General features: G+C 39.5%; 1 protein-coding gene across 1 annotated transcript in view; it reads left to right on the top strand.

Annotated features, from left to right (window-relative positions):
- DOK7 (docking protein 7) overlaps positions 1-27916 on the top strand; it is a 55985-nt gene that overhangs the window by 12848 nt on the left and 15221 nt on the right. The window contains exons 4-6 of the mRNA XM_066549215.1: positions 197-316; positions 7897-8004; positions 9481-10355. Coding sequence (XP_066405312.1) covers positions 197-316; positions 7897-8004; positions 9481-10355 — 1103 coding nt within the window. The remainder of the gene's footprint in view (positions 1-196; positions 317-7896; positions 8005-9480; positions 10356-27916) is intronic.

Below are 27916 nucleotides of genomic sequence, written 5' to 3'. Positions count from 1 at the left end.
TGTGTGCTGACCTGAATTTTTTATTTCTTTTCCCTGAATTTTTTATTCCTTTTCCCAGGAGAATACCTTGTTGACTTCTTTTCATGGCTTCCACTTCAAACTCTTTTGATTGCTACATTATAAATAGCTTCAGCTAAGTATATTTCTAGTGTTTCCAGGTGAAAACCATACATATTTATGTTGTGCTTTCTTGCAGGGGCTGGTGTTTTTTTCCTCTCTTGTGCTGAAGGGGAGCAGATCAGCTTTCTGTTCGACTGCATCGTCCGTGGCATCTCCCCGACCAAAGGCCCCTTTGGTCTGCGTCCAGTGCTCCCAGGTTAATACAGGAAGTCCAGAGTCACCCAGTGAAGTAGGAGCTTGTCATGTCTCACACCCACTGCTGCTGGTGTGAGAGCAGCTTGCAGTCACTGAGGGTGTGCAGGGTGCAAAGTGGTTTTCATTCTGAAATGTCACTGTACAGATTTATAAGCTGCATGTACCCAGTTTCCCCCTGCTGCTCTGGTTCATTCATGTTTCTGGTTATATTGCTAACTCCAGCCCTCTCTTATTTAACAGTACTAAAAGATGGCTATTTGAATTGAAAGGAACCCTAAATTTTAGTTTTAAACTTACACATTTAACTTGGTTCCATGTCTGCATATGGAAAACGTAACTTCTGGAGCATTTAGATTTTATCCAAAACGAATTTCTAAGTCTTGTCAGCCTTAGAAAACTTTGTCAAGCCTCCACATCACATTTAAGTTTTTCAACTTGAGCTTTTTTCCTGATGTCTGAGGATTAAATTCCTTTTCCTATTTCATGGAAAGGTGTTGCATGTACTGCAATGTTCAAAGAGGAATTTGGATGACATCGTAATAAAGCCTATTTCCTTTTGATTTCAGCAGATGAAGTAAAGTATTGAGTCAGAATGACTCTGTCAAACAAGACAAAAGTGTAGAAATGAGATTGCAGAAAATTGTCTGTGATTTGGTGATGGCATACAGTAGGAATAGGTTGCAAGAATGGTGAAGGATGAGCTGGGATTTGTGGAATACTTGGAGTTTCTGTAAGTGTTAGGCAGTTAATAAGTGTTCGACAGGGTTTTATTGCTGTTAAAAGGTTAAGATAATTGCAGGAAGGAAATGTGATGGAAAAGATTGGATCTTTTGCTTATTAGATCATTAGATGATGTAAAGCTTGTGAAAATAAATGATGAAAAAATAGTTGTTTGTTAAAAATTAGTAAATGCAGTAAACACAAGGCTCAGTTCACGTTGTCTTTCTCATGGTTGTGAGGCAGAAGTAAGTTAAATAATCAAGCAGAATAGCAGGCAAAAGTCATTCTTGTGTGATGATACATGTTTGTATTCAATTAACTGGAGTGTTTAAAAAAAAGAAGCAAACAGAAAAAAAACCTAACAACAGAAACACAAAAATCAGTGTTTATGCTTAAAGCTTTGCTATTGAACACATTTTTCTGCATATCTAAAACTATGTGTGTATATAAATATATATATATATATAAAACTCCTAAGTCTTGTCAAACAAATTTTTGTCAAAAAAAAATTTCTGTCTGGAAAAATTAAGCCCACAAACAACTATTCTGTTGTCTTTTTTTTTATTTTATTATTATTTTAAATTTTAATTTTAGCACAATCTTTGAGGATTCTTTTTCAGAAGCATATAGAAATAAATCTGCTTTCACATGTTAGTTATCACTTCTGGTGTTTGTGGGTTGTTGTGCCACATACCACAATCTCTTCCCTCCTTCAGGAGCTCTGACCTCACTGAGGTGCATGAAGTGGCTATGGAGTGTCCTGGGGAGTATTTGGTGTTTTTTGTAAGAGGAGATCTTTTTCCTGAGGTCTTTCCATTTCTCTTCTGTGCTTGATGTACTTGCCATTAAAATCTCATCCACATGATTTAATCTCATTTCCCTGGACAGGAGAAGTGTTTTGTCAAGAGTTGTGCTCATGTACTTGCAGACTCCTTTGCCTTTATTTATCCAAGCTACCTTGAGCCCTCTAACTTTCATTCCTGTGTATTTTACCCTTTTCTCTTCCAGTTTGTTGTTTCTCTCTACGTACATGTTCCTTGGAAAAAATATTTGTTTAATGTTCTTTAGTTATTATCCCATGCAGAAGCTTGTACAGATCTGTTTAAGGCACACACAGATGTACAGTTCTGGTGATTCATCCATAAACTAATTTTCCTTATCAAGTATGTTGTTACACAGAATGTACTGTATTGCTTGAAAAGGTCGAGTCTACCAGATGCATACCATGTGTCAGGTATTGAAATTCACTCAACCTTTGAAAGCATCAGCTTGTAAACAGATTAATTATCTGTTCACTTTAGGCAACTAGATCAAAACTTCCAAACTGGGGATTCTACCAAGAAACCTCTTGTCTGTGTAATTCATATTTACTGCATTGCAGAATGCTACACAGCTTCAGCTGTACTTTATGTATGCAATATTCTGCTTCTGTGCAATTTAAAAGCTTTTAGAGAAACCTTCTCTTCACAGTTTGCTAGTTGAATTTGGCATCTTGCCTTTGCCCGTGCCTTTCCAACTTAAACATGAGATATGCTTGAAGCACTGTGGTATTTTCAAGCAAGGAAAACACACAAAGGGCAGATGCACAGAGAAAGAATGTAATGTGGTAAAAACAGTCACAGTGACAGTGTTGGACACCAACTCCCACAGCACAGATATAATCCAAAAATGTTATGCAATCAATGTAGACTGTCCTTATCTCTGTAGGAAGGATGAGTGAATGAAGCCAGTTGCTTCATGTATGAACAGCTCAACAATATGGTTAAAAGGGGTGCTGAAATATTTATGTGTTAGCATGAAATTAATAGGAGATGGTAGAGGTTTAAAGAAGACTGAAAAATGACCAGTTTTCTTACTTGCCATAGTGATTCTTAAACAAATGTAAAATAGCCAGTATCCAAATGGAATTTGTAAACTGGGTGTGCAAGGGATGTTTGCTCAAGGACAATATTCACATCTTCTTTTCAGGACTGTAGTTTTAAAAACAATACCTTATTTCCTTAAAAGCATGATGTTCTTATCATATATATCATGGATATATGACTGCTGTACATATTTTATGGTGTCATCTTTAAAATATGCAATGAAAATCCAGTGCAGTGGAATTTATAAACTTGACTTACCCATACAAGTTATCACAATCTGGTCTAATCTCTCAGCAGACCAGCTTTGAGCAGCCAGTCAGACTAGAGAACTCCTGAGATCCCCTCCAACCTGAATTATTCTTGGTCTTTTGAAACTGAATTAAATTACTATTCTCACAATAAAAAAAAAAATTCTATTATGTGTACACCCAAAATAAATTGGAAGAGGAAAAGAAAATTAGTTGGTTTATGGTTTATTACTTGTTGTACTTATTTTGGGAGTCCATTAATTTTTCAAAATTGTACCACAATAGTCCTTTTGATATCTCCATTGGCAAATTGGAGGTTTTGATTTGTTAAAAGTTGCCTGATCAGGTCTCATAAAACCCCCCCAAAGAATAGAAGATGGGAATGTGAAGGTCATGTAGATATAGGTACCTGTAGATATTTTTAGGAAGTGTAGTATTTTAAATAAAGGACTCAAATGGATGATGGCTATGGATGACTTGTTTTCCCCAGCTATTAGCTGGAAGAGAGCTGCTGTAACTGGCTACTAGTGTGATCTCTTTTTTTGTTTTTCCTTGAAGAGATACTTAGAAAACAGTCCAGAGAATTTACATTCTATCTTGACAGAAGTCTAGATATGTAAACAGATTAATTATCTGTACACTTAGTAATGAATCTCTGATTGCAAGGTTTGTGATCTATACTGAACTGCATGCTTATTATTTGAGAGATGTTTATCAGGTGTGTGTTGAACTCCTTTTTTTCACTAGCAAGATTCATCAGTTGAATGCCAAACCTGAGCACAGCAAAGGCCCAAGAGCCCATCAGGGCTATCTTTGATCATTGGGCAGACCAGTACTCTCTATATCTGATTATGTGACAGTCTGGTCCTGCAGTCTGGAAAGACCCCAGGTGTGATGTTGATAGTCTGGATGCTCTTTTTTAATTCTGGAAGCTTTATCAGGCTGCTTTGTGACTGAGTGGAGAGTGTACAGTTGCTGCTTGCTGAGGATCCATCTGATGCTCTTGCTTTTTGTTGGAGCTTGATACACCTTTGGCCATTGCAAGACAGCTCTGTGGCTGCCTTCTGCAGTATTTGTACCAAATGGATCCTCCTCAGACTTTTAGGGCATCTTTTCATTCCTCCAGACATCTTACAAGGTGTGGAGATGTTAGCAAGAAGGTGAGGGTCCAGGCCTGATTTACAAATGTGCCTACAGTTACACAGGAAGAAAGAAAAGAGAGATTTTCAGCCTATCTTATTTAATTTTGTTTAACAAAGTAATTACCCAGTGTTGCATTTTAAAGGTGCATGTAATCAATTAGGTAGCTGCTGACTGACTGGATACAATACATTTTTTCCTGACAGGTGCTTATTGAACAGCCCTGGAGCTTTGAATTACTATGACACTTTATTCGTATGTTACCAAAATATTCTAAATCTCCCACGATGAGCAGCTGATGTGGCTTTAATGAATACCCACCAACGTAATGTAAAAATAAAATCTCCAGCAGAGGCATTTTTAGTCCAGCTAAATTTGATGTAATCCTTCCCCTTTGCCCCAAAGCAGTGTTTAAGAAGATTTCGATGACTGCCTCACATAGAAGATGATTTTCTTCATTGCAAGGGATCCATGTTTGATTGGAAAATGATTAAAAAAATTATTAATTGAAGGACCTGAATGAATCACAGGACAGGATCCATTTGTTAACAGTTTGGGAAAGGAAGTTACTGATTGTTCTTGGAGCTGCTCTCAGATGTTGTGTGGGCAGAAGCTGTTGGAACTTCCTTGGACAGCTGGCTCAGTACCGGTCATGCTGCTTCTGTCCCCCTGGGTTACTAACATGGCAAATTGCCACCCAGTTATTTAGAGGTTGTGTATGGGGCATGCAAAAACTAGAGGATGATGCAAACAAATCCAACTTTGTAGTATTATGGCCAAAAAATGTATTAGAAAAAGGGCTATCACAACAGCACTCATGGGAGGTCATAGGTTATGAGGACTGGTCCCTAAAATGAGGACTGGTCCCTAAAAAGTGGCTGCCAGTGACTTCAATCCATAGTCAGATCCTGTAGGAAAATGTCCTGATTAGAGCTTGGTCATCTGTAACCAAGAATACTGGTACAAGAGTCTGTTACTTCTGGGGAATAATATTGTGTGTGTTTTCCATAGAAGTCTGGCTTATTAGCAGAGAAGATTAAAGATGAAACGAAGACTTGGTTAAGACTGATAGGTAATTACCTAAAACTTAGACTGTATGTTTGTCAAGTTTTGAAGTTTTCAGTAGGTATTGTATTTCCTAGAACTTGCTGAAGAAGGTTTTTCTGCTTAATCTTTCACAAACCTGGGTGATGAGAGCAGCACATAACTGTGAACACAATTTTATACAAACATTTTATCCATAGGCAATCTTTAAGGGGAAGGTTAACCAAAAAATTTCCAGTTCTGTTGGACAGACAGTATTCTTAGAGGTTTCATGTTGTTGGGTGAAACCTGGTGTGTTCTGTAGCTGTGTAGCTGATGGGGAATTTGACTTCTGGAAGCTATTGAACATGTGAAGTGCAAACTTTCTGACTTCAACTTCCCTCCTACCTCATTTGTATTTTATTATAATTTTACAAGATCAGTTGTTTGATTTTTTTTAATTATATCTTTTGCTGTCTGTAAGAGGGACATAGTTTACTTAAAAAAACTAGTTGTTGTGTAGGTGCCCTAGTTATGTTCTGAACATCTGTATTTGTCAAGTAGTCATGTTCTGAGGAAAGTGAAAGGACCTTTCCTACTGAGTTCTTTGGTGTGGGAAGGATTAGTGTCTGTTTGCATCTTTGTTTGACCAATTTGCTCATCTTTTATGACAACTTTCTACTCAAAGTGCTTGTGGAACATCTTTCTTGGACCTTTTCTGGACATAAGGCATTTAACTAGATACAGCAAAGTACTGGAGTAGAGTACCTGAAAAAACAGGCAGCAGCTTGTAACACTGTATGCTACTGAGAAGATCTTTGCATGGACATGTCTGGGTTGTACCACAGGTGCTGGTGGCCAAATGTGTTTTCCTTTGGCAGAGGTCCATATGGAAGCACTGGGGGTTTCATTTGAGTAAGCAGTCACACAGGTTTGAGGTACTCAATGCCTAATATGAGCTGTCTTGCAGTGTAAATAGGAATGGACACCTAACAAAATAATCCACATCAAACAGTCCTATTTTCTGTCTGAGCTGGGACACACAGGGGTCACAGACCCTGTTTGTCATGGGCATTGTTGCCTTGTCCCTGTTAGAACACCCTTGGGTTCCAATGTGTGTTGTTATAGGTGGATTGTGTATATCTTGGTTTTTCTGCTCATCTTACCTGGATTGCAGACTGCCAAAGATGGAAACCTCCTCAACATGGGACATGGGAAAGAAAAGTTAGAAAGTTCAGCATTGTCATTTCTGTTCCTACCTAGGACAGGTCAGAAAGGGAATATCATTAGAGAGGAGAGATGTGGCAGTTTGTTTCTTGGGGCAGTTGATAATGTAGGGAGCTCCCATGGAGCTTCAGCTGAGCTGGCAGTGCTCCTTCCCCTGATTATGAGCTTGCTTTGACTGCTGTGTTGGCAATATCAAAACCAAGTCTTTTAAAACTAAAAGACCTGGGGTGAAAAGTGAAATTTTTCTTTCATTTTTCCAACTGGTTTTTGTTTTACTAACTCAATCACAACAATGTATAGCCTTTTTCATCCTCTTTTCCTCTCATTAAATGATTCAATGTTTTTGTGGTTTGCTTCTGCTGCCCATTTGATCAGTTATACAAGAGCAGCAATTGTAAGGAAGCTACTCTGTATTAATAAGAATTACTGAAGTTTCTGTTGGTGAAAAAGTTAGCAGACCTTATCCTCTGCAACTCCTGAGCATGACAGACTCATCAGTGCTATTTGAAGGGATCTGTAAGGTTTCTCTGGGATAATGGTTATGACTACTTCCAACATCTGGTTTTATTGTTATGCCTTCTGGAAATAAAATTATTTAGAGGAAACTGGCCTGTTTTACTGATGAGACTTCCACATTCTGCTTTTCTTTGGTTTTTCTGCTTTTTTTTTTCTTTTTTTTAGAATATAATGAGCTGCCTTCAGTGAAATAATCTCAGCTGGAATGGCAAGCTCACTAAAATGTATAGGGAAAATCCGTAACAGTACCTTTTAGAAGTTATCCTAGCTTTTTCTGTATTAAACATGAAGACAGAGAGCCACCAGCTTGCTTATTTTATCTGTGACATCTGAACTCAATGACCGTCTGAACATCCAGCTTGAAAGCAAAGTCTTTTAGATGATCTGGATTGGAAGATGTCAGTTTAAACCCTCTGATTCTGCCTTTATGATGTAGATTTGTAAATTTCTAGGATGAAAAATTTGGTCTTTCTGAATGTTAAAATTCCTAGTGAATCCAATGAATTCAGTACAGATTTTATGTAGGTCAGATTAGATTTCAAGTTCTCTAGACCTGCTGGATGCTAATTATTTCTGTAGCTATCGACTTTGGTGCTGTGCTCTTCAGTGTTCTGTCTACTACAGGCATTGGGTATAATCTCTGAAAATCTTTTTTAAGTTACTGTGTAGCACATGTCCAGGATATGATTGAAGTCAGATTGTCCCATACATTTTTCCAATCAGCATTTCAAGCATAAGAATGTCTTTTTCTCTTTCCTTTCTTTTTAAATTTTTTTATTTTCCACGTTACCTTATTTATTTATTTATTTATTTATTTATTTATTTTCTGTTTCTTTTTAAAGATCCAAGTACAAACCCAGCCTATTCAGAAGAAAGATTGGCTCATGAAGCTTTGCAATTAGAAAAGCGTTTGAGCTTGCTGTCCCATACAAGTCGCCAAGGTAGTGGAGGTAAGAAATATCTTTAATTAAATAAAAATACTATGTTATGTTCCTTCCTGTCCAGGCTTTAAAAGTTGTATGGCCTGTGTTATAAGATGTGGAGCTTACAAGAAAATTACTAGAGAAATGGTCAAGACATTTGATTTGGTATGTTTCTTGTGGGGCAGTTCTCTAACAGCATTGTCTGAAGTCCTTTGATGTAGATTGGAGGTTTTCAACTCAGCAGAGTTTTGAATCAAACACTATTAAACCAGGAAGACCATTTAGGATGCTGAGTCCTACTGAATTTTTGCATGTAAAACTTGAAAAGAACTGTCTGCATCAAATCTGATATTTACTTAAGTACCTTAGTCAGTGCAGCCTGTGAGGTGGACTCACTTGTATGGTTCACACATCAGGCTTACAGCAGATTTTTGCAGTAACACATAGGACTCCTGTGCTTTCCTCTGCTATCTGTACATGCCTTTTCTGGAGTTGTTAGTGTATCAAAGTAGAATTGGTGTCTAGCCCTGGATTTGTAAAAGAGCCTGTGCCCTGAACTGCCATTTGAACTGTTTAATAGCCAAAGTTAGATCATCCAAACATCTGCTTTGTTCTTGACTCTAAAGCCTACAAGCATAAAAATTGTCCCTGTGAAGATCCTCAGGAGCTTAATTATGTGCTTATATACATGTCCATGGTGCTTTGGCCTAGACACTGCTGGGTAATGTGACTGAATTCCAGTGAGTTTTTCTTAATTTGCACATAGCTACTAGACTTAACTGAATGGATAGAAAAAAAAAGAGACTGGATAGATAAGAATGCCTGTTTTGTTTTTTTTAAAAATTCAGTCCTTCTAGTCAGAAATCGTGACCCAACTTTGTGTACAGTTTCTGACTTTGTGCTACAAGAAAGTGGTTTTGTATTTGTTTGGGTTTTTATTTGTTTGTGATGTTTGTATTTTGTCCTTGTGCTCTTTCATGCCAATGTTTAATTTTTCCACTAATATTCTGTCTTTGATGGCAGTACCTGCTAAAATGCCTTTCTTGCAACTATCATTGCAGAAAACTATCTTGCAATATAGACATAAATGAATCACAGAGGATATTTTTGTATATAGATATGTAAACATTTTTATAACAGTATTATTCTTATTTTTATTTGTACAGTGATGTATGACTATATTTTGGTACAGCAAGCCACTTAACTGTATGAAAGTAAAATATGTTTGAAAAGGGGAGAGCTTGGTGCATAAACTTAAAAAATTTAGCCTCGAATGCATGATGTTTCACAGTGTGGTAGGGTTATGGCAAGGTAACATACCATTGCATTTTATTTTTCCCGTGGGGCTGTGAGTTATTGCAGGAATTTCTGGCTTTCTGACGGCAGTTCCACTTACAAAAAGCAGATGGAATCTCTGGGCCCTTCCTGTTTGTACATACTTGCCATGCTTAAGTCTGTTGATTGTGTTTTAAACGTAGGTTGATGTGTTTCCTTCTTTTCCAGGAGATGATAGGAGTATTTCGAGCTCGTCTTCAGATACCAGCCACTCGGATGTCAGCGTTGGGAGCAGGCTGACAGTGTGGCCTGAGCAATCTTCAGCCAGCACCTCTCAGGAGAGCCATGGGCTGGCAGCTGCCAAGGGCATTCACCTGGGAGAGGAGAAGACCCTTCCAGAAGGGGCACGTGGCACCACCAAGCCCCCTCCGAAGCCCCTGCGGTCCAGACAGCTGCAGGAAATCGGACGTCAGAGCTCTTCTGACAGTGGAATAGCTACTGGTAGTCACTCTTCCTACTCTGGGAGCTTCTCTTCCTATGCTGGGAGCTTAGACATTTGCCATGGTGATGAGTTTGGATCATTGCTAAGCTTGCCATTGAACTTTCCTTCAGATCAGAGTCTATGTACTTGCCCTCACAGTGAGTCCCAGAGAGGTGTGGGATCAGAGTATCAGGTTCCCAGCTCTCTCAGACACGTTTATGATATACCCAGGAGTGTGTTACAGGCAGCTTCTAAGGAAGTGCAGCTGAAGAGTGCAGATTCCACGCTACCCAAGGACCAGGCCCTGCCAGCTCAAGGTGCCAGTGACCCAAGACTGCTGCTACCACACTTGGAAGCACGGAGGGGAGCTGAGCACAGCCAGCACAGAGGGAGGCCTTCATCCTTGCTCACAGAAAGCAGCAAGGACTCAAGTGATGAGACATATGTGGATTTTGTTTCAAGGTGGTCAGACACAAAACCACAAGGACAGGTGTCAGACTCCAAAAGTAGTGAGCTGTCACCACCTGGTGGGGCCTCAGCTGACCCCTGTGACACATGTAGCCCCCACCTTGGGATGACAAGAGCTCTTTTTTCATCTTGTCCAATCTGTGGTGGACTAAAGGTAAATACCTAACACTGAGCGGATGCTAACGAGCCTTAGTTAATAGAGCATGATTAATTTAAAGTTACCTAAGTTGTAGGTCATAAGTAATATTGTTTCCTTTATACTCTGAACAGGTAATAACTTTTTCTGTTGTTTGTGCTGAAATGGAGAGGATTAGCACATGGTTTCCTCAAAATCTCTGCCTAGTTAAGGAAACACTGAACAATATAGACCACAACCACTACTTTTAAATTGGCCAATTTTGGCTTTGGGTACATGTAAGTGAAAGAGAAAAGTTTTTCAGGCACTGGATTTGTCATATAATGGCAAGGAAGCATGGAAGACACTGACCTGTCTTGCTGTGAGTATTTACAAAAAAAGAAGGGAGGTCAAATAGTATGTGCTGCTCTTAAGGAGATCTGAGTGCAGACTTTTATTTTATTGATGTTTTCCTTTTCTTTGTCACTGTAGTTTGAACATGCCTTGCACAAGAAGCCAGGTTAGACCAGTTTCTCACTGGGGAAATACAGGATAGTCAAGTCAGCATGACAGTCTGGTTCTGTGACTGGCCAATGACAGGTACTCTAGAGCAGGTATACAAAATTTCACTAGCAGCCTACAAACAGGACAGTTTATTTACAGAAAAAATTTATTTTTTATCACCAGTCATGTAAAGACTTAATACCTAAACTGTGGAGATTCACTTGCCTTTCCAAACACATTTACCAGTATCTAAGACTTTGATATTCCTATAAATTCTTTTTGGACCTGCTATGTTCTTGCCTTTTTATGGCAGTAAGCTTTATACATTAATTATACATTGTATGAAAATGTATTTGATTTTATCCATGCTAGAGAAGATTTTTTTTTTGTGAATGTGTTGGCTAAACTTGAAGAAGTTAAAGCTGCTTGTATTAGTGAGCTGTTGAAAGGCTGGGAAGGTTGGAGGGAGTGCTTAATTTAGGGAATGTGTGAAGCAAGGATTCAGCAAGGGAGACTTCTGCATGAGGGATTAAACACTGCCATTGAAGTGTGTGCATTTAATTAAATTTGCGATTACATAAACCACTGCTATGGAAAGGGCTTGAATGCCTTGTAGGTGATGAAAGAAAAATTAAAAGGTTTATAAATTTGAGGGATTGGTTTCTTCTCATGAGGTATTTCATGCCTTTGCATCGTTGAGTGCCTTCACATGTTTGCAAACTGGAAAGCTCTGTCTGCCTGGGCCACTGCACAGCCCCATCACAGCACCTTGGATGTTCCTGTGCCATGTGCCTGCAGCACTTGGCAGGTAGGGAGGCACTTGTGGCACAAGTTTTCTAAGGCTGTGCTCAGTGGGATCAGTGATCTTCCAAGGCCATCCTTGCCAGCCACCTGCACCACAAGCCCTCAAAGGCCTCCAGCCCATTTCTGGAAGCGTGGCTGCAGGCAGAGAGGTGCCCAGCCAACATCTGCTGCTGTTGGCTTCCTGTGACTGCTCCCTGTAGTCAGGGAGAATTTGGGAAAAATGACCAAGACTGATTTCTGGAAGGGCTCTGCTTTGGGGTTAGAAAGCTTAAAAGTGGCTTTGCTGTAGGCAAGGAGGAAAGAAATAATTCAGCTACAATTAACTCACATGACCTAAATGTTTCTGGGTGATCAGAATTGTTGGTTTAGATGTGAATTTTTCAGATCTTACCTGGCTATCTGTGGAAGATGGGAAGCTGAAAGTGAGTGTTCCCTTGGATATCTTCAAAATCATGAAAAGCTAAATTATGTCACCACAACTGCCTGTTGACCCCAATGACATAAATACCCACATCTTTTATTACAAAGTGCTGCCAGGTTGAACAGTGTTTCTAGCTGTCCTAATAAGTTGGCAAGAATTTCAGATATTGTCTATACTTAAACAAATTTAGTGATAAACACTGGTGCAACCTTCTTCCTAACTTTTGTTTTAGCATGAGATATGCACATCTGCTTTTTTTTTTTATAAATCCATTTATGAGCAGTCACGAAAGAAGTCTCATTAAATGGAATGACTCATGGGTTTGTTTTTACTTTTGAAAGAAAAAATAACCCTTTGATGCACTCTCTTGAACTGTCGTGAATGAGTTATTTTAGCAGTATTTAATGGACGCTGTCTTTGGCATTTCTCCTGATGAGTTCAGTGAAAGCACAAATCCATAGGCTGTAACTAAAAAATAATTATTACTCCTTGTACTTTGAACAGAATATATTTAAGCTAGGGCCAGGAAGAGTTGATTAATGGGTTGATGAAAACACCAGGTTTTAATGTTTATTCAAATTCGTGCTCAAAAAGCTTTAGTGTGCTGGTGTTTGGAGTTTGCAATTTTGAGTTAAGCTGTTAATTAAATTGTGTAAATGGCCTTTAAGTGCCTACTATTTAAAGTGACCTGAGTAAAGTCTGCAGCAGTATTTAAGGCTATAAGCATTTGTTTGTTTTGTGCCCTTTGGCACAAAAGGCACATGGAAGTTTGGTTTGGGCATGTCTCCTGTGCATGTTGGAGTTCAGCATGTGAAGGGTCGGAGAGAGGTTGCAGGGTGAAGATGGGCATGGTGGGGGTCCTGATGGGATTGACTTGTTAACAACCACCTGCTCCCCTAGTGACAAGGATGGTGATGAAAACAGGGAGAACAGACCTGGGAAAGTGCCAAGGCTCAAACAGAAAACAGGGCAAGGAAGCCTTTCTGTCACTCTGCATGAAAAATAGAACCAGCATGAAAAGAGTTACTAAATATTGCTTCTATTACTTGTCTATTGTATCTCAGACACTGGGGGCTAAGAAGCAAGCATGCAGGGTGATTTGCTTTCTGTTGTATGTAATTGTGCTGTGCTCAAGATGTCCTTTACAGATTTCCAAGGTGTGCTTTTGCTATGTAATTTGACCTAGATGATTTCAGTGCTGTAGATGATTGCAGAGGTGAATTAATTGTCTATTGTAAGTATAATTTAAGCTCAGAATTGATTGTTACAATTTCTGAGTAAGCTGTAGAGATTTATTATTAGACTTTACTTATTATGTTTTTAACTACTTAACTAATACTAATTTGATGAATAGAATTTCATTGTATGCTTGTTGCTCTGTAACTTCCTTTGATGCTATAGTTTGAGAAATGTCAACTTTTTTATAGGGTTTTTTTTTTTACACCACCATTGTTTGTAAATTTTCGTAGAAGTCTGAAAAATAAAATTATTTTCCAACTGGTTTTGTCCTAGTCCATCTGAAAAGTTCTGGGTTTCGTTTTGCTTTGCTTTTTGTCCCCTGACCTTCTTCTTGCAAGTTGAATTAATATGGAGTGTTTATGGCTGTCTCTTCATGCTACTTAGTGTTATACTTAAATAACTGATGACAGCTCCAAATGTGCTTATTAGTAGGAATTACATTTATGTATGTCTAGCTCATGCTAAACTCATATTTATGTCAGTGGGAGTTCATATTTATGTAGAAATATAGTCATGAGTACTGCTTTGGTAGTTAACTTGCTATGATAGAGGGGAAAAGAAGTTGTGAGTTGGTGTGTGGCTGTTGTCATCAATCTCTTTTGGTATTCAGCCACCAACTTGAGTTGATGATTTTAAAATACCAAGGCCTCCTTGGGGACAATATGGTCCCAGATTAGGAGTAATCTACCCAAATTCTCTGTGAGTCACCACAGTGACTCTGTGCCTCAAACTTGGAATCTCCCAGCATGTCTGTAGTAAGTGGAAATACAGAAATGCGGTGGTCTTGATGGACAAAAGGGGTTTTGTCAGGCAGCAGGATCCACAGCACTGAGGGGCTGAGAACCCTTCCCTACCCAATCCAGAGAGGACTGGCAGCTGCCTTGGGAGCACGTGGATCTCAGGTTAAGTGAGGAGTTGGTTTGGCTCGGTGGTAGGATACTTAACTCTTTCAGTCTGTCCTGTAGAAACTGCTTTATTTTGCATTACAACTCCACAGGAAGGCATGTGCATGCCTTGAGCAGGCTCTTTACTGCTGTGCTTGATGCTGCAGCCCCATGGCCTCCTTTCAGGGCTGGTTAATCACCTGCAGCCTTGGGTGAGTGCAGAGTCTCTGTGTTCTAGAGAAACTGTGAATATCTCTGTGTCCCTTGTGCACTGTAGACCAGGGAGAGAGACTAAGCCTAGGGAGAAGCACAGCTGATGTGACCTCAGGCAGAGAAGGGGCTTCAGCTCTAGAGCATCCTACACTGACTTGCCTGGTACTAATTTCACCAGGGTCATGAGCAGCCTGTCACTGGGTTGGGAATATAGCCTTAATCTTCCAAATCCTGAACAAAACCCTTAACCCTAGAGTTAGCTGGTGTTTCTCCTGTCATTGTAGATGCTCCTTTTGAAAGGGGTGAAAGACAAGGCCTGTAAGGTGTTAACTTTCTTAGTGAAATCTGAGAAATGGCAGCTGCATGACTACATGGCCATATCTGCGTAACTGAGAATGTTTTAATTTTTTTTGGCTTTTAATCAAGTACTTTTTCTAATGTAGTACTAAAACAGATACTAAAGAAATCACAATGTACTGTTACCTACAACCTTAATTTAGCTATTTTTTTTTCTGTTAGGAGTCATTACCTCTTTCCCCAGGAGACTGAAAACCTTATGTGTTTATCTTGTACTGTGTTTATTTCCATGCTTTCTCTGACAGTGTAGGAACATGATTATTTGTAATTGCACATCTTTTACATCTCTTTTTTTACAGTACTGATGTGTGGTGCTGTAACATTTTATGCTTCCTCCCACCTTTAAAAAAGCTACAAGCTGTCTAAATTCTCAGCTGAGAAGGATGCATTTGTCATCTTCTAGAGCATTGTTGCTGCTTGTATTTCTGCTCTAATCTCAGAGCTCTGGGCAGTTGGGTAACACTGTCAGAACTATAACAGGAGCAGTTTGCACTTCAGAGGAGCCTGGAAGTCAGTTGTCATTATTGACCTGAATGATGTGTTTGTGAGGTTTCTGGATCTGGGTCTTGCTGGCTTTTTGCATGAATTAGAAAACTTGCTGTTGTGCTCTTTTCTTTCAAGCTTTAATTCCAGTTGTTTTTCTGAGTCCTGACTGTGATACGTGAACCAGCAGTGATGTGCATCTCCCAGCACGTGTCACCACTAAATGAGGTGCCTGCACTGGACAATGATTTGCCCATCTGGCATTTTACTTACATTACTGTTATTGTAAAAGGCTCTGAAGGCTCTGAAATTTTTACAATAAAGTAGTGTTTTTCTTCAGACTTTTCAGAAATTCAAAAGCATCTTATAGCCCACTAATGTCCCCACAGTATCTTTCTGAAATTGAGGAGACCCATGATCATTGCTGCTCTTGACAATGAAATGCAGTCATTTCTGGAGCTGGAGAAAAGCACCCAGTGCTGTGCAGATCAAAGATGAGCAGAAGTGCGTTCTCCAGTTGAAGCTGACAGAAAAAAAGGGGCCTAAAACAGGTGGATGTAGTGTCAGGCTTAAAGCTACATTTGTTTTATTTTCCTTATTGTAGCTTTGGCCAGGAGCCCAAGTCTACTGTAGAGATGATCTCCATCCTCTTGATCCCATCTCCCATCCAGGTGTGCTCATGCACTGTGTAGAGATATTGCTTAATGTCAGCTTGCAGGAAAGGAAGAATGTTTTTTCTTCCCAGTTCCCCAGTTAACTTGTCCAGTATTTAATGCTTCTTGGCAGCTTTCAGGCTTTACTCCCAAGTAACCAAGGAGAGACCCAGCTTCCTTTTCCATTGCTGTTGCTGGTAGGAGCTCACATAAGTGACCCAGCTCTTCCAAAGGTGGGCATGGAGGAGGTCAAGGGTAAGAATTTGGATTTGAGATGTCACAGGAACACATGAGACATGCCAACCCTCCCAGGGCAGTGCAGATCTGACTTGCTTTGAGCCCTGTAGAGGTTACCTTATCTCTTGTCTAAAAAACTGTACTCAGGGTACTCTCCATCTCTCATGAAAGAATCCTCACAAGCTTTTGTGCAAAGAATAAGGGTTTTAATCTAAACTTGGAATAATAAGAGTTGGCACATCTTGGGCTCTGGCACTAAGGGGAACAGACAGCCTGTGGTCTCTAATGGGAAAAGGAGTGCCTGCCACAGAAGCACTGGTGAGTGAAATGATAACAATGTCAAGAGAAGAGAGCATCTTTCCTTAGGTGAGGGAATGCAGACAATGTAACTCAGCAGAATTCATTCTTCTGTACCAAACACAAGTGTTGCTGGATTGCTTTTCTGTCAGAGAGCTTTGGAGATCTTGATAAACCCCATTATTGACCTTCTATCCCCATCACAATGAACAAACGAGAAAATTGGCTTCCTCCCCTAAATAAAATCAAGCTGGATAATAGCTTTTATTATTAGTAATAGTAAAATGTAATAATGGCTACTTCTTCCTCTGTTAGGAGCAGTAGCTTTTCTGAAGGCAGAGAAAGAAATGCTTTGAAGGAGGAGTCATATGACAATAAAAGCTGGGAAAAAAATTCCCTTTGGAATGTAGGGTTTGTGGGGTTTCTGGTTTTGATCCAGCTGTAAAGGAGACTCTTCAGATTGCTTGGAATGTGGCCAAAATGAGAAAATGGAAGGCTTTTTTTTCTCTTTCTATCTTCCCCTTTCCTGCCCCCCCCCCTCCCCCCCCAAAAAAATCCATTTATTTCTGGAAAAATTCAACAGAATCCTACAAAGTGTCAAAGTGTTAGCTGACACTTTCTATCTTCATTTTCTACAAGGGAGAAAGTAAAATTCACCTGCAGGGGATGGAAACTCAGGAAAAGCATAGTTGTAAGGAAAGCATAGATTACATAGAGCTGAACTCAGGGGAAGTGAATAACTCCAGGAGCAGCCCTGGATTAAGATTCCCAAGTTTGATTCCCATATGGTTTATCTCCTTCTGGAAGATCATAAACAAAGTTACTTTCAAAAAACCTCAATTCCTTGACTTGCATTTCTGAAAAATGTTTGTAATGTCTGCCAACATTCTATTTTTATGGTTGTGCATTAAAAAGACTTGCAGGAAATATTTTGTTTTGATTAACAGTCAGTGATATCAAAGTAATTGCATGGCTCAGAAGGAACTGGTGAGTGTCAGTAGGATAGCAATCACTTAGGTGGGATGTCTGGAGGGCTGACAGCAGCTCCCTGGGAGTAGATGAGAGGACTGAAAATAGATGCTCAGTAGGGGTGTGACCTTTCCAACCAACCTTTTTTGACAGAGCCACTTAAAACAGGAAGTATGCAAATTAGAAGGGTGAAATGTGTTCAACAACAATAAACAAGCTTGTCCACAACTCAGGACAAGAGATAAGAGTGGAATTAGTTTTGGTAATTCAAGATTCCCAGTATACTTATTACTTCAAGATATCCATGGAAATACTTTCAGTCTGGCTGATAACACATCAGCAGAATAACAGTGAGTTGTAATTACTTGTAATCAGATTATATCTGAAGGTGTTGGTTGTGTTGTGGTGTAGGCAAATGTTTGTCATATCCAACCCTATTCCAAGTTACAGTACTGTAGTCATAAAGAACAAATAATTTTTCCAGCTATTATGTTTGTGAAATGTAATAACATGGTAACAACATCTTCCTATGGGTAATGCAATTTTGGGATTTGTTAGCATGAAAATATGTGGCAACAAATCTACTGAATAGAAAATGGTTTATTACCTACTCCATTGAACCTGCTCCATGGTTTCATTGTACTGAAATCAATTTGAGAAATGAATCACTGAAATACATTTATATGTTCAGAACTGAATGAATGCTTCCCATAGGCAAAGAAGGTAGTAAATGTGCCTAAGCCATTCTGATAGAAAAATGCCTACTAGTTTTCAGGATGGACTGTTTTTAAAGTTCCTTGAGATTTTATTTATTGCTTTATTATGCAGAGGTCTGAATGCTTTTGCTGAAATGCCAGGGAACTTGCCTAGAGGAGAAAGGAGAGGGAATTCTCTAGAAGCCCATAAGGAAGATGAGACTGTCAAATTTACCTCTCATGCAACTGTACAGTTCTGACCAAAATGTCCCTCTGAGTTGAGCAGAAATCTTGTGCAGACTTCAGCTCCTCTCCTTTGACACTCCTGGAAGCAAGGCCACTGAAATCAGTGTAGCTAAAATGTTCACTTCATTAGAGATTGGGGCTGCATGTGAGTTAAAATAAATAAGATGAACCTTTGATATTTAAAACAGGCAGATTTCAAACGCTGTCCCATAGTAGAAGAGTGGAATTGACTGCTCTGGACCTGAGGGAATACAGAAAGAATCCATACTGCAATCTGGTGTTCTTGCTCTGCCTGGCTGAGTGTTGAGTGCATCTGACAAACCTGCCCACCATGCTATAAAGCTGCTTGTCTATGGCAGACAGGCTGCTGGCAGGGGTTTGTGATGGCAGAGTGGTGTTTTGGGCACTGTCTCACTTTCTAAAGAGAGGTAAGCAGCTTGAGATTTGGACTGATGCAGGGATTTTGTGGCAGGGTTTTCTTGTGACAAGCTTACCTCACTCTATCTATCTGTGATATCTGTATTTCTTTCCCAGGGCTGTTGTCTGATGGGATGGTGTTTCTACAGGACTTTGGATCTTGAAAATTCTGTCCAAGTGCTAAAGATTATATTAAATGCAATGTTGTCCACATGGCAGTGAGAGAGACAGAAAATTTGTTTGCCTTTTTAGAGAACTGTGGACAGAAAAGGAAGTCATTAGTGAGAATTGCTAAAGGAAAAAATCAACCTGCCAGGATGAAGCAGCTGCTCCACAATTTTTGTTTTAAATTGTGGCAAGTCTATCAATAATTTTTAAAACTTCAACAAATAGTTGAAAACTGTTTTCTATTTAATGAAAGACCACAAAGCAGTGGCTCTGCATAAGTTATTTCAAAAGATTTTTTTTGTGTGTGAAATTGAGCTTGAAGAATGGTGTCTTTCAAGAACTGCAGTTACCAAAAAAAAAAAGTTATGAATGTGGGAGCCTTACACTCAGTTGATTCAGAAAATCTGAGACTGAGGACATGGCAGTTGAAGATCAGTTCTCTCTAAGAACAGGATTAGCCTGAGGGCTGAGCGATTTTTTAGCATTCAGAAAGGTGCAAGGTATCAAGAACATGCTTGAGGATATGCCTGGACTTCAAGCCAAGTTGCAACAACAGAGGGAGGAAAAAGCTATGCTGGTATTATGTTTTCTCAATGTATTCTTTTAAAAAATCCTTATGGAGAGGCATATTGCAAAAAATCTAATTTTGCAAATTTTTTGGGGTGCAATGACTTCCCCCCCCCCCCCCCCCCCCCCGTTTTTCTGTTAGATCAAAAGCCATTTTGCCCAAACAGGGATTAGGTAAAACTGAGCTCTTTCCTAGTAGGGGGTGTGGGAGCAGGTGACTGCAGGGAACTTCTGGAGCAGTGTTTTTGGTAGCCACTTAACCCAACTGAATTCCCATGGTTCTGGCTAAACTTAGCTTTGAAATGTAGGAACTCTGGGTAAGAACCAAGGTGAACACAGTGAGACATCAGTTACTTCACCTGACCAACTGAGTTAATCTTTTTTAAAGTGTGAAAAAAGCTATTTTTACCAGTTGCACACAAACTTTTCTGTTCCACTCCTAAAAGACACTGCAGAGAGAAGTGCTTCCTTGCATTCTGGCCATCCCTGCTAGTGTAACAACATTTTGTGCCTTGAAAAACCATCTTACTTCAGCCAGTAATTCAACCTGTGAGTGTAGGACAGAAGCATAGGGAAAAATGTTATGTGGAGCTACTGTTTTTTTTTCTGTTCCCTCTGGTTCAGCTCCAGTGAAATTTGATGCATCAATATAACAATGCAAAATTTGTGTATGTGTGTCAAAGTTAGACTGAACTTCCTCGGGTGGGATGAGGATGTTAAGGTCAAAATAAATGTGATTAATATGATAAATGAAAGCCAGGATGTGTGAGTGAATAGCAGTCATATATAGGACTTCTAGGCTGCAGTAAAATGCCTTTACTGCATGCAAGCTCTGCTTGTATGTCCTCCTTGGAGTTATCTTCCATGTCTTTCCCTGGTTTTTCTTCCAATAACAGGGTAGATGAAAGAAAGCAGACCTTGGGACTTCCTCTGCAGAAGTTCAATCCCACTCAAGTTCCAAAGTGTAGATGGAAAAGGGGCTCTGAAGCTGACTTTGTGCTCCTAAGTCTTGTCACATGAGGATAAAGGGTTATTTGCAGGATAAAATGCAGCAGCCAGCTGTCAATCAACTAAAATGACTGTTTCAACAGCTGGGAATCAGTGGGACATGAACTCTGGCTGTGTTTCCTCTCCCCTAGCCACATCCTCTGCTGTAGTCTGGATTCTGTGGAATCCTATGCTAATTCAATGCTGATTGGAAGCAATTCTGGATGTACTAGAAATTTGAGCCTGGAAAATATTAAGGAAATATAAACCTTTTCCAGATCTGGTTTATTAGAAGGACAGAGAAGTGCTAAGTGGGCTATATCAGGGCTGGTAACTGTATACTTGAATCCCCTGTAGCACAAGGAAAACATTTCCAGATGAAGTTTGCTGATTCATCTCATTCCTGGAGACACGAAGTCAAGCAGAGCACATGTGCTATGGAGATAACTACTATAGGAGACTTTGGAGAAAACTACAGATATAATTGTGCCTGATCATTTATTGCACTGCTCTCTGATACAGAAGAAGCCTGGGAGCAGCCCCCATGGATAGTTAAGTTTCTGTGTCCTTTGAAGCTGTGCAGCTTAATTATAGTTTCATTACTTTTGACAAACCATAATTTCAGTGATGGGCTGAGGATAAAGAAAAACACTTGTCTTAATTTTACTATTTTGAGCTTTTCCTCCCTTATTTGTCCTTCTCCTTCCATCCATTTCTTTGTACTGATGATCACTGATTATCTTGTTAATATTTTTTCTGGGAGAAGTTGACTAACTATAGCTCTAAATGTGAGGTTGAAAAAGGAGGAAAATGAATGTGAAGATCATATTGCAAGGCTTTCATTTTTGTTCTTCATAGGCCCATAATTAAGCCCACTCTAGTTCTCTCATTGTGGAACAGGATGCACAGGTTATAACAAGGATTCTTTTCTCTGTGTCTTTCTGTGGAATGGGCTGGAAGGAAGGAATCAAGTAACTAGTCTAATGTAAATTGGCATAGCTCCATCAGTTACAAGACAGGCACAAGTGTATTTTTAGTGCCAGCAGAAGCTAAGCTCACACTGTGGAACAGCAGTCTTTGGGGAAATAGAGGAAGAAAAAGACTTTTCTTAGGGTTTTCCCCAGGTGAATGTTTCAAAATGGTAATTAAAGCTTAACTTTCTCTATCTGTAAGAGCCCATAGGGGCAGGTTTAATTTGTCTCTAAGATCTGAGATTTCACTTTGCCAACTTTTGAAATGTTTTCGAGTCCTTCTCTATTTACTATCACTGCAGCTGTAGAGTTGAACTCTTTATTTGCAAAAAGGGATCCCTTTTCTTCATTAATAGCTGGCCTGGATTTTAAATCTTGTTGCAAGCAGAAAACTTGGGTAAAGGTATGCTTCATGCACTTTTGTGTGTAAATTTTCCATAAATTGCTGCTTTGCTAACCACAAGAGCAAGGCCACCTGAATCCCTTTGTGAGCACGTGTCCATAGGTCCATATGTTAATGATGGTCCTTCTTGTTTATTTTCAGCCTCTCCAAGCCTCCTGCTCCATAGTACTTTTGTACTGACTGGGACTACCTTGAAATGGGTTAATGGGACTCAGAACTCTGTGGTTTCTATTGGGCTGTCTGTTCTGAGAAAATGTGCAGCAGTACTTCCCCCTGGCCAGGTGTTCACAGGTGTTTCTGCAGAACTGAGGTGCTCAGTGGGGGCACAGTCAGTCTTGTGAACTTTAAAATGCAAAGGGAGAGAATCATGTGAGGGGTTGCATCCCCTCTGTGAGCACCTTGCCTCTCCTGCTTGTGTTATGTGCTGAGCAAGAAGAATGAGCTGAGAAGCACACACTGATTGTTTGCACAGAGTCAGATCTGGTTTTCATACCTGCTTGGGCCCATCTGAGCCTCAGTTTCAGTGTTAGGGGAGTTTTGCTGGAGTCTCCGCCTTATGTGGTTTCCTTGGGTGCAGAATGAATGGAAATTAACAGATCTGTTGTACAAGGAAGCTCAGACTATCAAATGTGGGGAAACTGAGTGTATTCTCAATAACAAATGTTCTTGCAGAAGTGTAATGCTACCCCCTGTTGGAATTTGGGATATACGAAACCAGAATACATGGAATTGAAGCCTCTGAGTCTGTGTACATTACTTTGTTTCCATTGCACTTGACAAGACTTAGAAGTACCAGTCTCTCTAAAAAAAGTATTTTTTTAAAAATAAATAGGAAAGTTTTTTTTTTCCTTCCAGTTACCACTGAATTAAATTTAAAATATTCTTTCATGGTGAAATACAGCTGCAGGCACAAATGCCTGTCATTTTACTGTCTTTCTATAAGAATACAAATGTATAACCTATTCATGTTGATTTTTATTGTTCATAAGCATCTCTTCATAAAGTCCTTGCAACTTCTAAAAGAGAAATGCAGCCTCTCTCTTTGCATTGCTAAAGCTACAGTGTTTGCTGTGATTCAGGTGCAAGCTGAGGAAGAGCATTTGTGCTCACCTGTCTAAATGGGACTGGCTAAAGCAGTGCTGTGGGTGCCCTGCTGGACATGGAACAGCCTGGAAAAGTGTATTTGGTCTCTTGTGCATTGGCATTGCAGCAGGACTTTCTGTCTCTGCCTTAGGAGAGCTGAGCTGAGCAATGCTCTGGAAAAGGGAATGTAATGTTTCTATGAAAACATCTCTAAAAAGCTGACAACACTGTTTTGAATTGGAAAATCTGCTATGTGTCTTAATGCTTAAATTAAAAATTGTTCTTTTCCATAAAACTGCAGAACATCATCTGCTACTGTAAATCAGGACAGCTCACTTGAGGAGTTGGGGAGAACAATGTAGATGATTCTAATTACCTGGAATAATTAGTTGTCTTTATTTTGGCCCTAAGAATATATGAAATACTGAACTTCAGATTATATTGGGGTATTGGCCTTTGTTCTTAGATCTCACAGTTGGAGAGAAAGCATTTATCACTTCTGAGCTAAGTGTGGTTTATTTTAATGGCAATTGTGTAAGGAGTCATTCATGCCCTGAATGGTAGAATGATTATTATGGGATACCTGGTGAAAGATGAGGCAGTGAAGGCTGAGGTTAATGCATTGCATTATGTACCTAGCATCATTTCACAGGTGTGTTTGTTCAGGGTTCTGTGCTCTGAAATCAGGAGATGCTGTGACCCCACTGTTCAGTTTGAGGAATATATCCTGTGTGTTTTTATTTTTCATGAATAATTGTTTTTAGTTCCAGTCTTCTAACTCCTCCAACATTCTGCCTGTGTTTATTGAATACATTGGATTAAACTGGTTTCAGAGGCAATTTGCTATGTCTGGTGTAGCCATTTCCTCTGGCTGGTGGAATTCTTCAGCCTGGTCCTGGCTCCTGCTGTGAAAAGTCCTCCTGTATCACGAACCAGGGGTGAAGTGTTCTCTGACTGTACTTCAGTGTCTTTGTCCTGTGAGGTCTCTTCAGAATCTTAGATGAGCTCATCCCTTCAGCAATATTCATAATTATTAGTGTCCATCTTTCCATCTGAGTTTCTTCTATAGCTCTCCCTAGAGGGTTTGCTACTGCAGCCTCTGTCTCTGCAGATTGTCAGTATATTTATCCCTACAAAATTTCTATGAAATAATGAAGGGCTTCTTCTACCTGTATGGAAACCAGTGCTTCTGAATTTTACCCATGGTTAAAGAGGAGAGACCCTCAAATTCACAGAAGTATTAAATAGTTTTGTTTGACCTGGAGCCATCATATCAATCTTTGAGAAACCATGAGAAACTCAAACCTTATGAAATTAATTAGAAATGGTAAGACAACCCCAAACCCTCAGTTTGACAGAGGTGGCAGAGTGTCTTTATTTTATTTATGTGTTATAACTTGTAGTTTTGGGCATGTCTCTGTAATCACAAGAGAGCTGATATTGCTGTTAGGACAGTTTAGGGGGGTTTGGTGTTTTGTGCCTTTAGACTTTGCTATTGACCTGGGCTGAGCGTTATGTACAGCTGCTTTGGGCCAGCTGTACATTCTCCTGACTTATATTTTTGTCTAGCAAGTATGCAAGCTTGGCTTGTAGCAATGCCTGGAGACAGACAAAAACATCATTGATGTGTTTACACCAGGTATTTTATATGCCTTGGATGGTATTGCATAGCTGCTTCCTCTGGAATACTTCTGTGCATATTGAGGTATGTGTGTGATGTTGAAAGGATGTGGTTTAGGTTGGAAAGTTGAGCTCCTCAGTGTTGAGGAATTGACAGATTTACTGTTGCTCATGCCATCTTGATTGTAGCCACACATGTGTCTCTCTCATGCAGTGAAGGAAACAGATGTCCCATGGAAAAACTGGTATGTGACCATGTAATTGCATTACAGTGCAGTTGTTCAGCACACTCCAGTGTGACTGTCCAGTGTGCAGTAATTCTAGATCTGGTTTTGAAAAGGAAAAGACAAGAGCAAATCATGTGCCTTGCTGCTGTGTCAGTTTCCCTGTGGGCTCATAGATTATCAGTAGCAGAACTTGAAATTTGACCCTTCAGTGTTGCAACTGAGACTCGACCTTGCGAATTTCTGCTGCCTGGCAGGGGGACCCAGCTACTGGCTTTTGTGCTAGGGAACTCAGCCCAGCTTCTCTTTCTCTCCCATGAGTGGACAGCTTCAGAGAATGCTACAGGCAAGTTGGGTCATTTTGGGAGGTAATGATCACGTTCTGATGTTAATGGCTGTGGTCTGGGTCGTGTGGCAAGAGGCTCCTGGCTGCAGGCAGCTGGGAAGCCCAGAGCAAGGAGCAGAAGATGCCTCTCAACATGAAACATAAAAAGATCACAACTGCAGAGGCCTCAGTAAAAAACATGAGAAGATAGTGAAACAAATATGGACTAGAATTAAATAATACTTTTGGTTGTTTCTCACCTCTTGTTTTTTAAACAAGGCCTGTACCTTGTTGATAAGCAGAGCTCATATATATATATATATATATATATATATATATATATATGTATATGTATAATATATATATGTATAATATATATATGTATAATATATATATGTATAATATATATGTATATATATTATATGTACATATAATGTATGTATATAATATATGTATAATGCATGTATATTATGTACGTATATAATATATATGTATATATTATACATATATATAATGTATATTTTGTATATATGTAATATATATAATATATATAAATGTGTATATATATATAAATATATATATAAAATATGTATATTTTATATATAAAATATAGAGGGGTATATTTTATGCAGGGGTATATTTTAAGGGGTATATTTTAATGTGGCACAGCCCACGGCTTGCCAGTGGCACTGAAATTCCCAGCTTCATGCCTCATAAAATAGCTGATGTTTGGGCTTGGCTGTGCAAGTGGAGATGTTTCTAAACTGACTTCAGCAATCCTTCTGTAGTTGGCAGTGGGCTTGTGACAGATGAAGCTGAGTAATCAGGAGTTTGTGGCTGAAATTGGAGCCCTGCACCAATGAAACATGCTATGGGCAGGAGTTTGTTTCATTTGGAGCTTTTAGGAAGGATCATAGAGTTAAAAATTTTGTATCCTTTGTTCTGAACCTGATCAACTGCTGGGTGACAGAGCCCAGCAAGGCAGATGACCTTTAAAGGTTGCTCTATGTGCCTGTTTTTGTTGACCTTTCCTAGGAACTTTGTTTTTCTTGTGGCAGCCTAAGCATTCAAGCTTTAAACTTAATTATGATTTAAAATAATAGAATAAATCAGTCTTTAATCCTTACAAGAAAAGTACTAGAACTGTCAGTTTCATTAGGGACTGGTTCCTTTTTGCTGAAATACCTGATCTTTGCAGAACTTTTTCTCTTCCATTTTCTAAAAGCACTTTAAAGTTTTCTTTGTGATGCTGATTTCAAAATCTTCATTCAGGATCTCTCATTGAGCCCTTTGCTCCTTTGTGAAGTTTCTGATGGTTCAAATTTATTGTAATAAACTATATTATGTGAGTGTAATCTGCTGCCTCCCTCTGCACACAAACTATGTGAAGCAGTCAGAGGGTTGTGATGATTTCCCACCAGTTACACACAGCAGGCAGGAGAGGGTTTGTTCATTGTTGGAGAAGTCTGCTCACAGTTCCTGGTTTTCAGGGACTCAGGGATTTTGAGTCATGATTTTCATGGTTTCCTCTTGAAAAACTGGATATTTTGTGTAGCCTTGTTACTACATAATAGCATTAGCATAAAGGGAGGGAGAGGAGAAAAAACAATCTAGATTATCTCCTCTGCAAAAATGAAGCATTTGACCAATGTTACAATCAAGCGTTTGTTTATGAGTGCATTTTTGGAACATGCAGAATAAAAATCTCACAAAGTAAATACTTGCTTCTATTACTGTCAAGTACAAAGTCCTGTTTCATAACAAGACAAATCTGGGAGCCTCTCATTTATGTTGAGCTTTTCTTCTTCAAGTTTGAGGGCTCGGGTTGGGGCAAAACTTCAGATATGTGCTTTGACTAAAGCAAGAGAGATCTAAAAAGCACAGACAATTTTGTGATGCAAGGAACCTTTAAAGGACACCTAGTTTAACCCCTCTGCAGTGAGTGGGAGCACTTTCCATTAGGTCAGGTTCCTCAAGGCCCCATACAGCCTAATCTTGAATGTTGCCAGTGATGGGACATCCACGACTTCTCTGGGTGACCTGTGCAAGTGTTTCACCACCCAGTCTAAATCCATCCTCTTTTATTTTAAAACCATCACCTTTTTTCCTATCACAACACAATCTGTTAAAAAGTCTGTCCCCATCTTTCTTATACTGTAAGTACTGAAGAGCTGCTCCAGGTGACCCTGGAGCCTTCTCTTTTCCAGGCTGGACAAGCCCAACTCTCTCAGCCGTTCCTCAAAGGAGAGGTGCTCCAGCCCTCCCATCATTTTCTGTCCATGCTCTGGACCTGCTCCAAGAGGTTCATCTTCCCTGTGCTGAGAACTCTGACTCTCAGTAGGCGCAGAATAATGGAGCTATAAAAAGCTGCCAAACTTAGATGATCTGAAAGAAAAGCTTTATTTCTAAAGATACACAGAGGGAATTACATAAGCTGTGGCTGATGGAGGTGTGTCTGAAATGTTGGCACAGTTATCAGGTGACTGGCATTTCATTCCTCTTGCCAGTGATGATGGAGCCCTGCTCAGCATTCAAACCTACAGAGCTTTTTCTTGGAAGTGTATGTTACTCCTTTTTAGGAGGCAAAATAGGAAACAAAAATATTTTGGCTCTGTGAAAATGCTTGGTTAATATTGATCAGTTCTCCATCATAGCCAATAATGGGAAGAATTAGTTTTAAGACAATTTTTTTTTTTGTTTTGTTTTTTATTCATCTAACTGGCAAGCTTCTGGCTCCTTTTTATGCCACAGAGGTGAGCTTGCAAAGCTGTTCTGGTGCTTTTTGTCACTATGAATCTGGAAAAACTTCTTCTATAGGCAGGAAACTGCAGTG

The sequence above is a fragment of the Molothrus aeneus genome, chromosome 4, assembly GCF_037042795.1.
Source record: "Molothrus aeneus isolate 106 chromosome 4, BPBGC_Maene_1.0, whole genome shotgun sequence".
NCBI classification, from domain to species: domain Eukaryota; kingdom Metazoa; phylum Chordata; class Aves; order Passeriformes; family Icteridae; genus Molothrus; species Molothrus aeneus.
The sequence above is the reverse complement of the archived record's forward strand: the minus strand, read 5'-3'. Positions and strand labels throughout refer to the sequence as shown.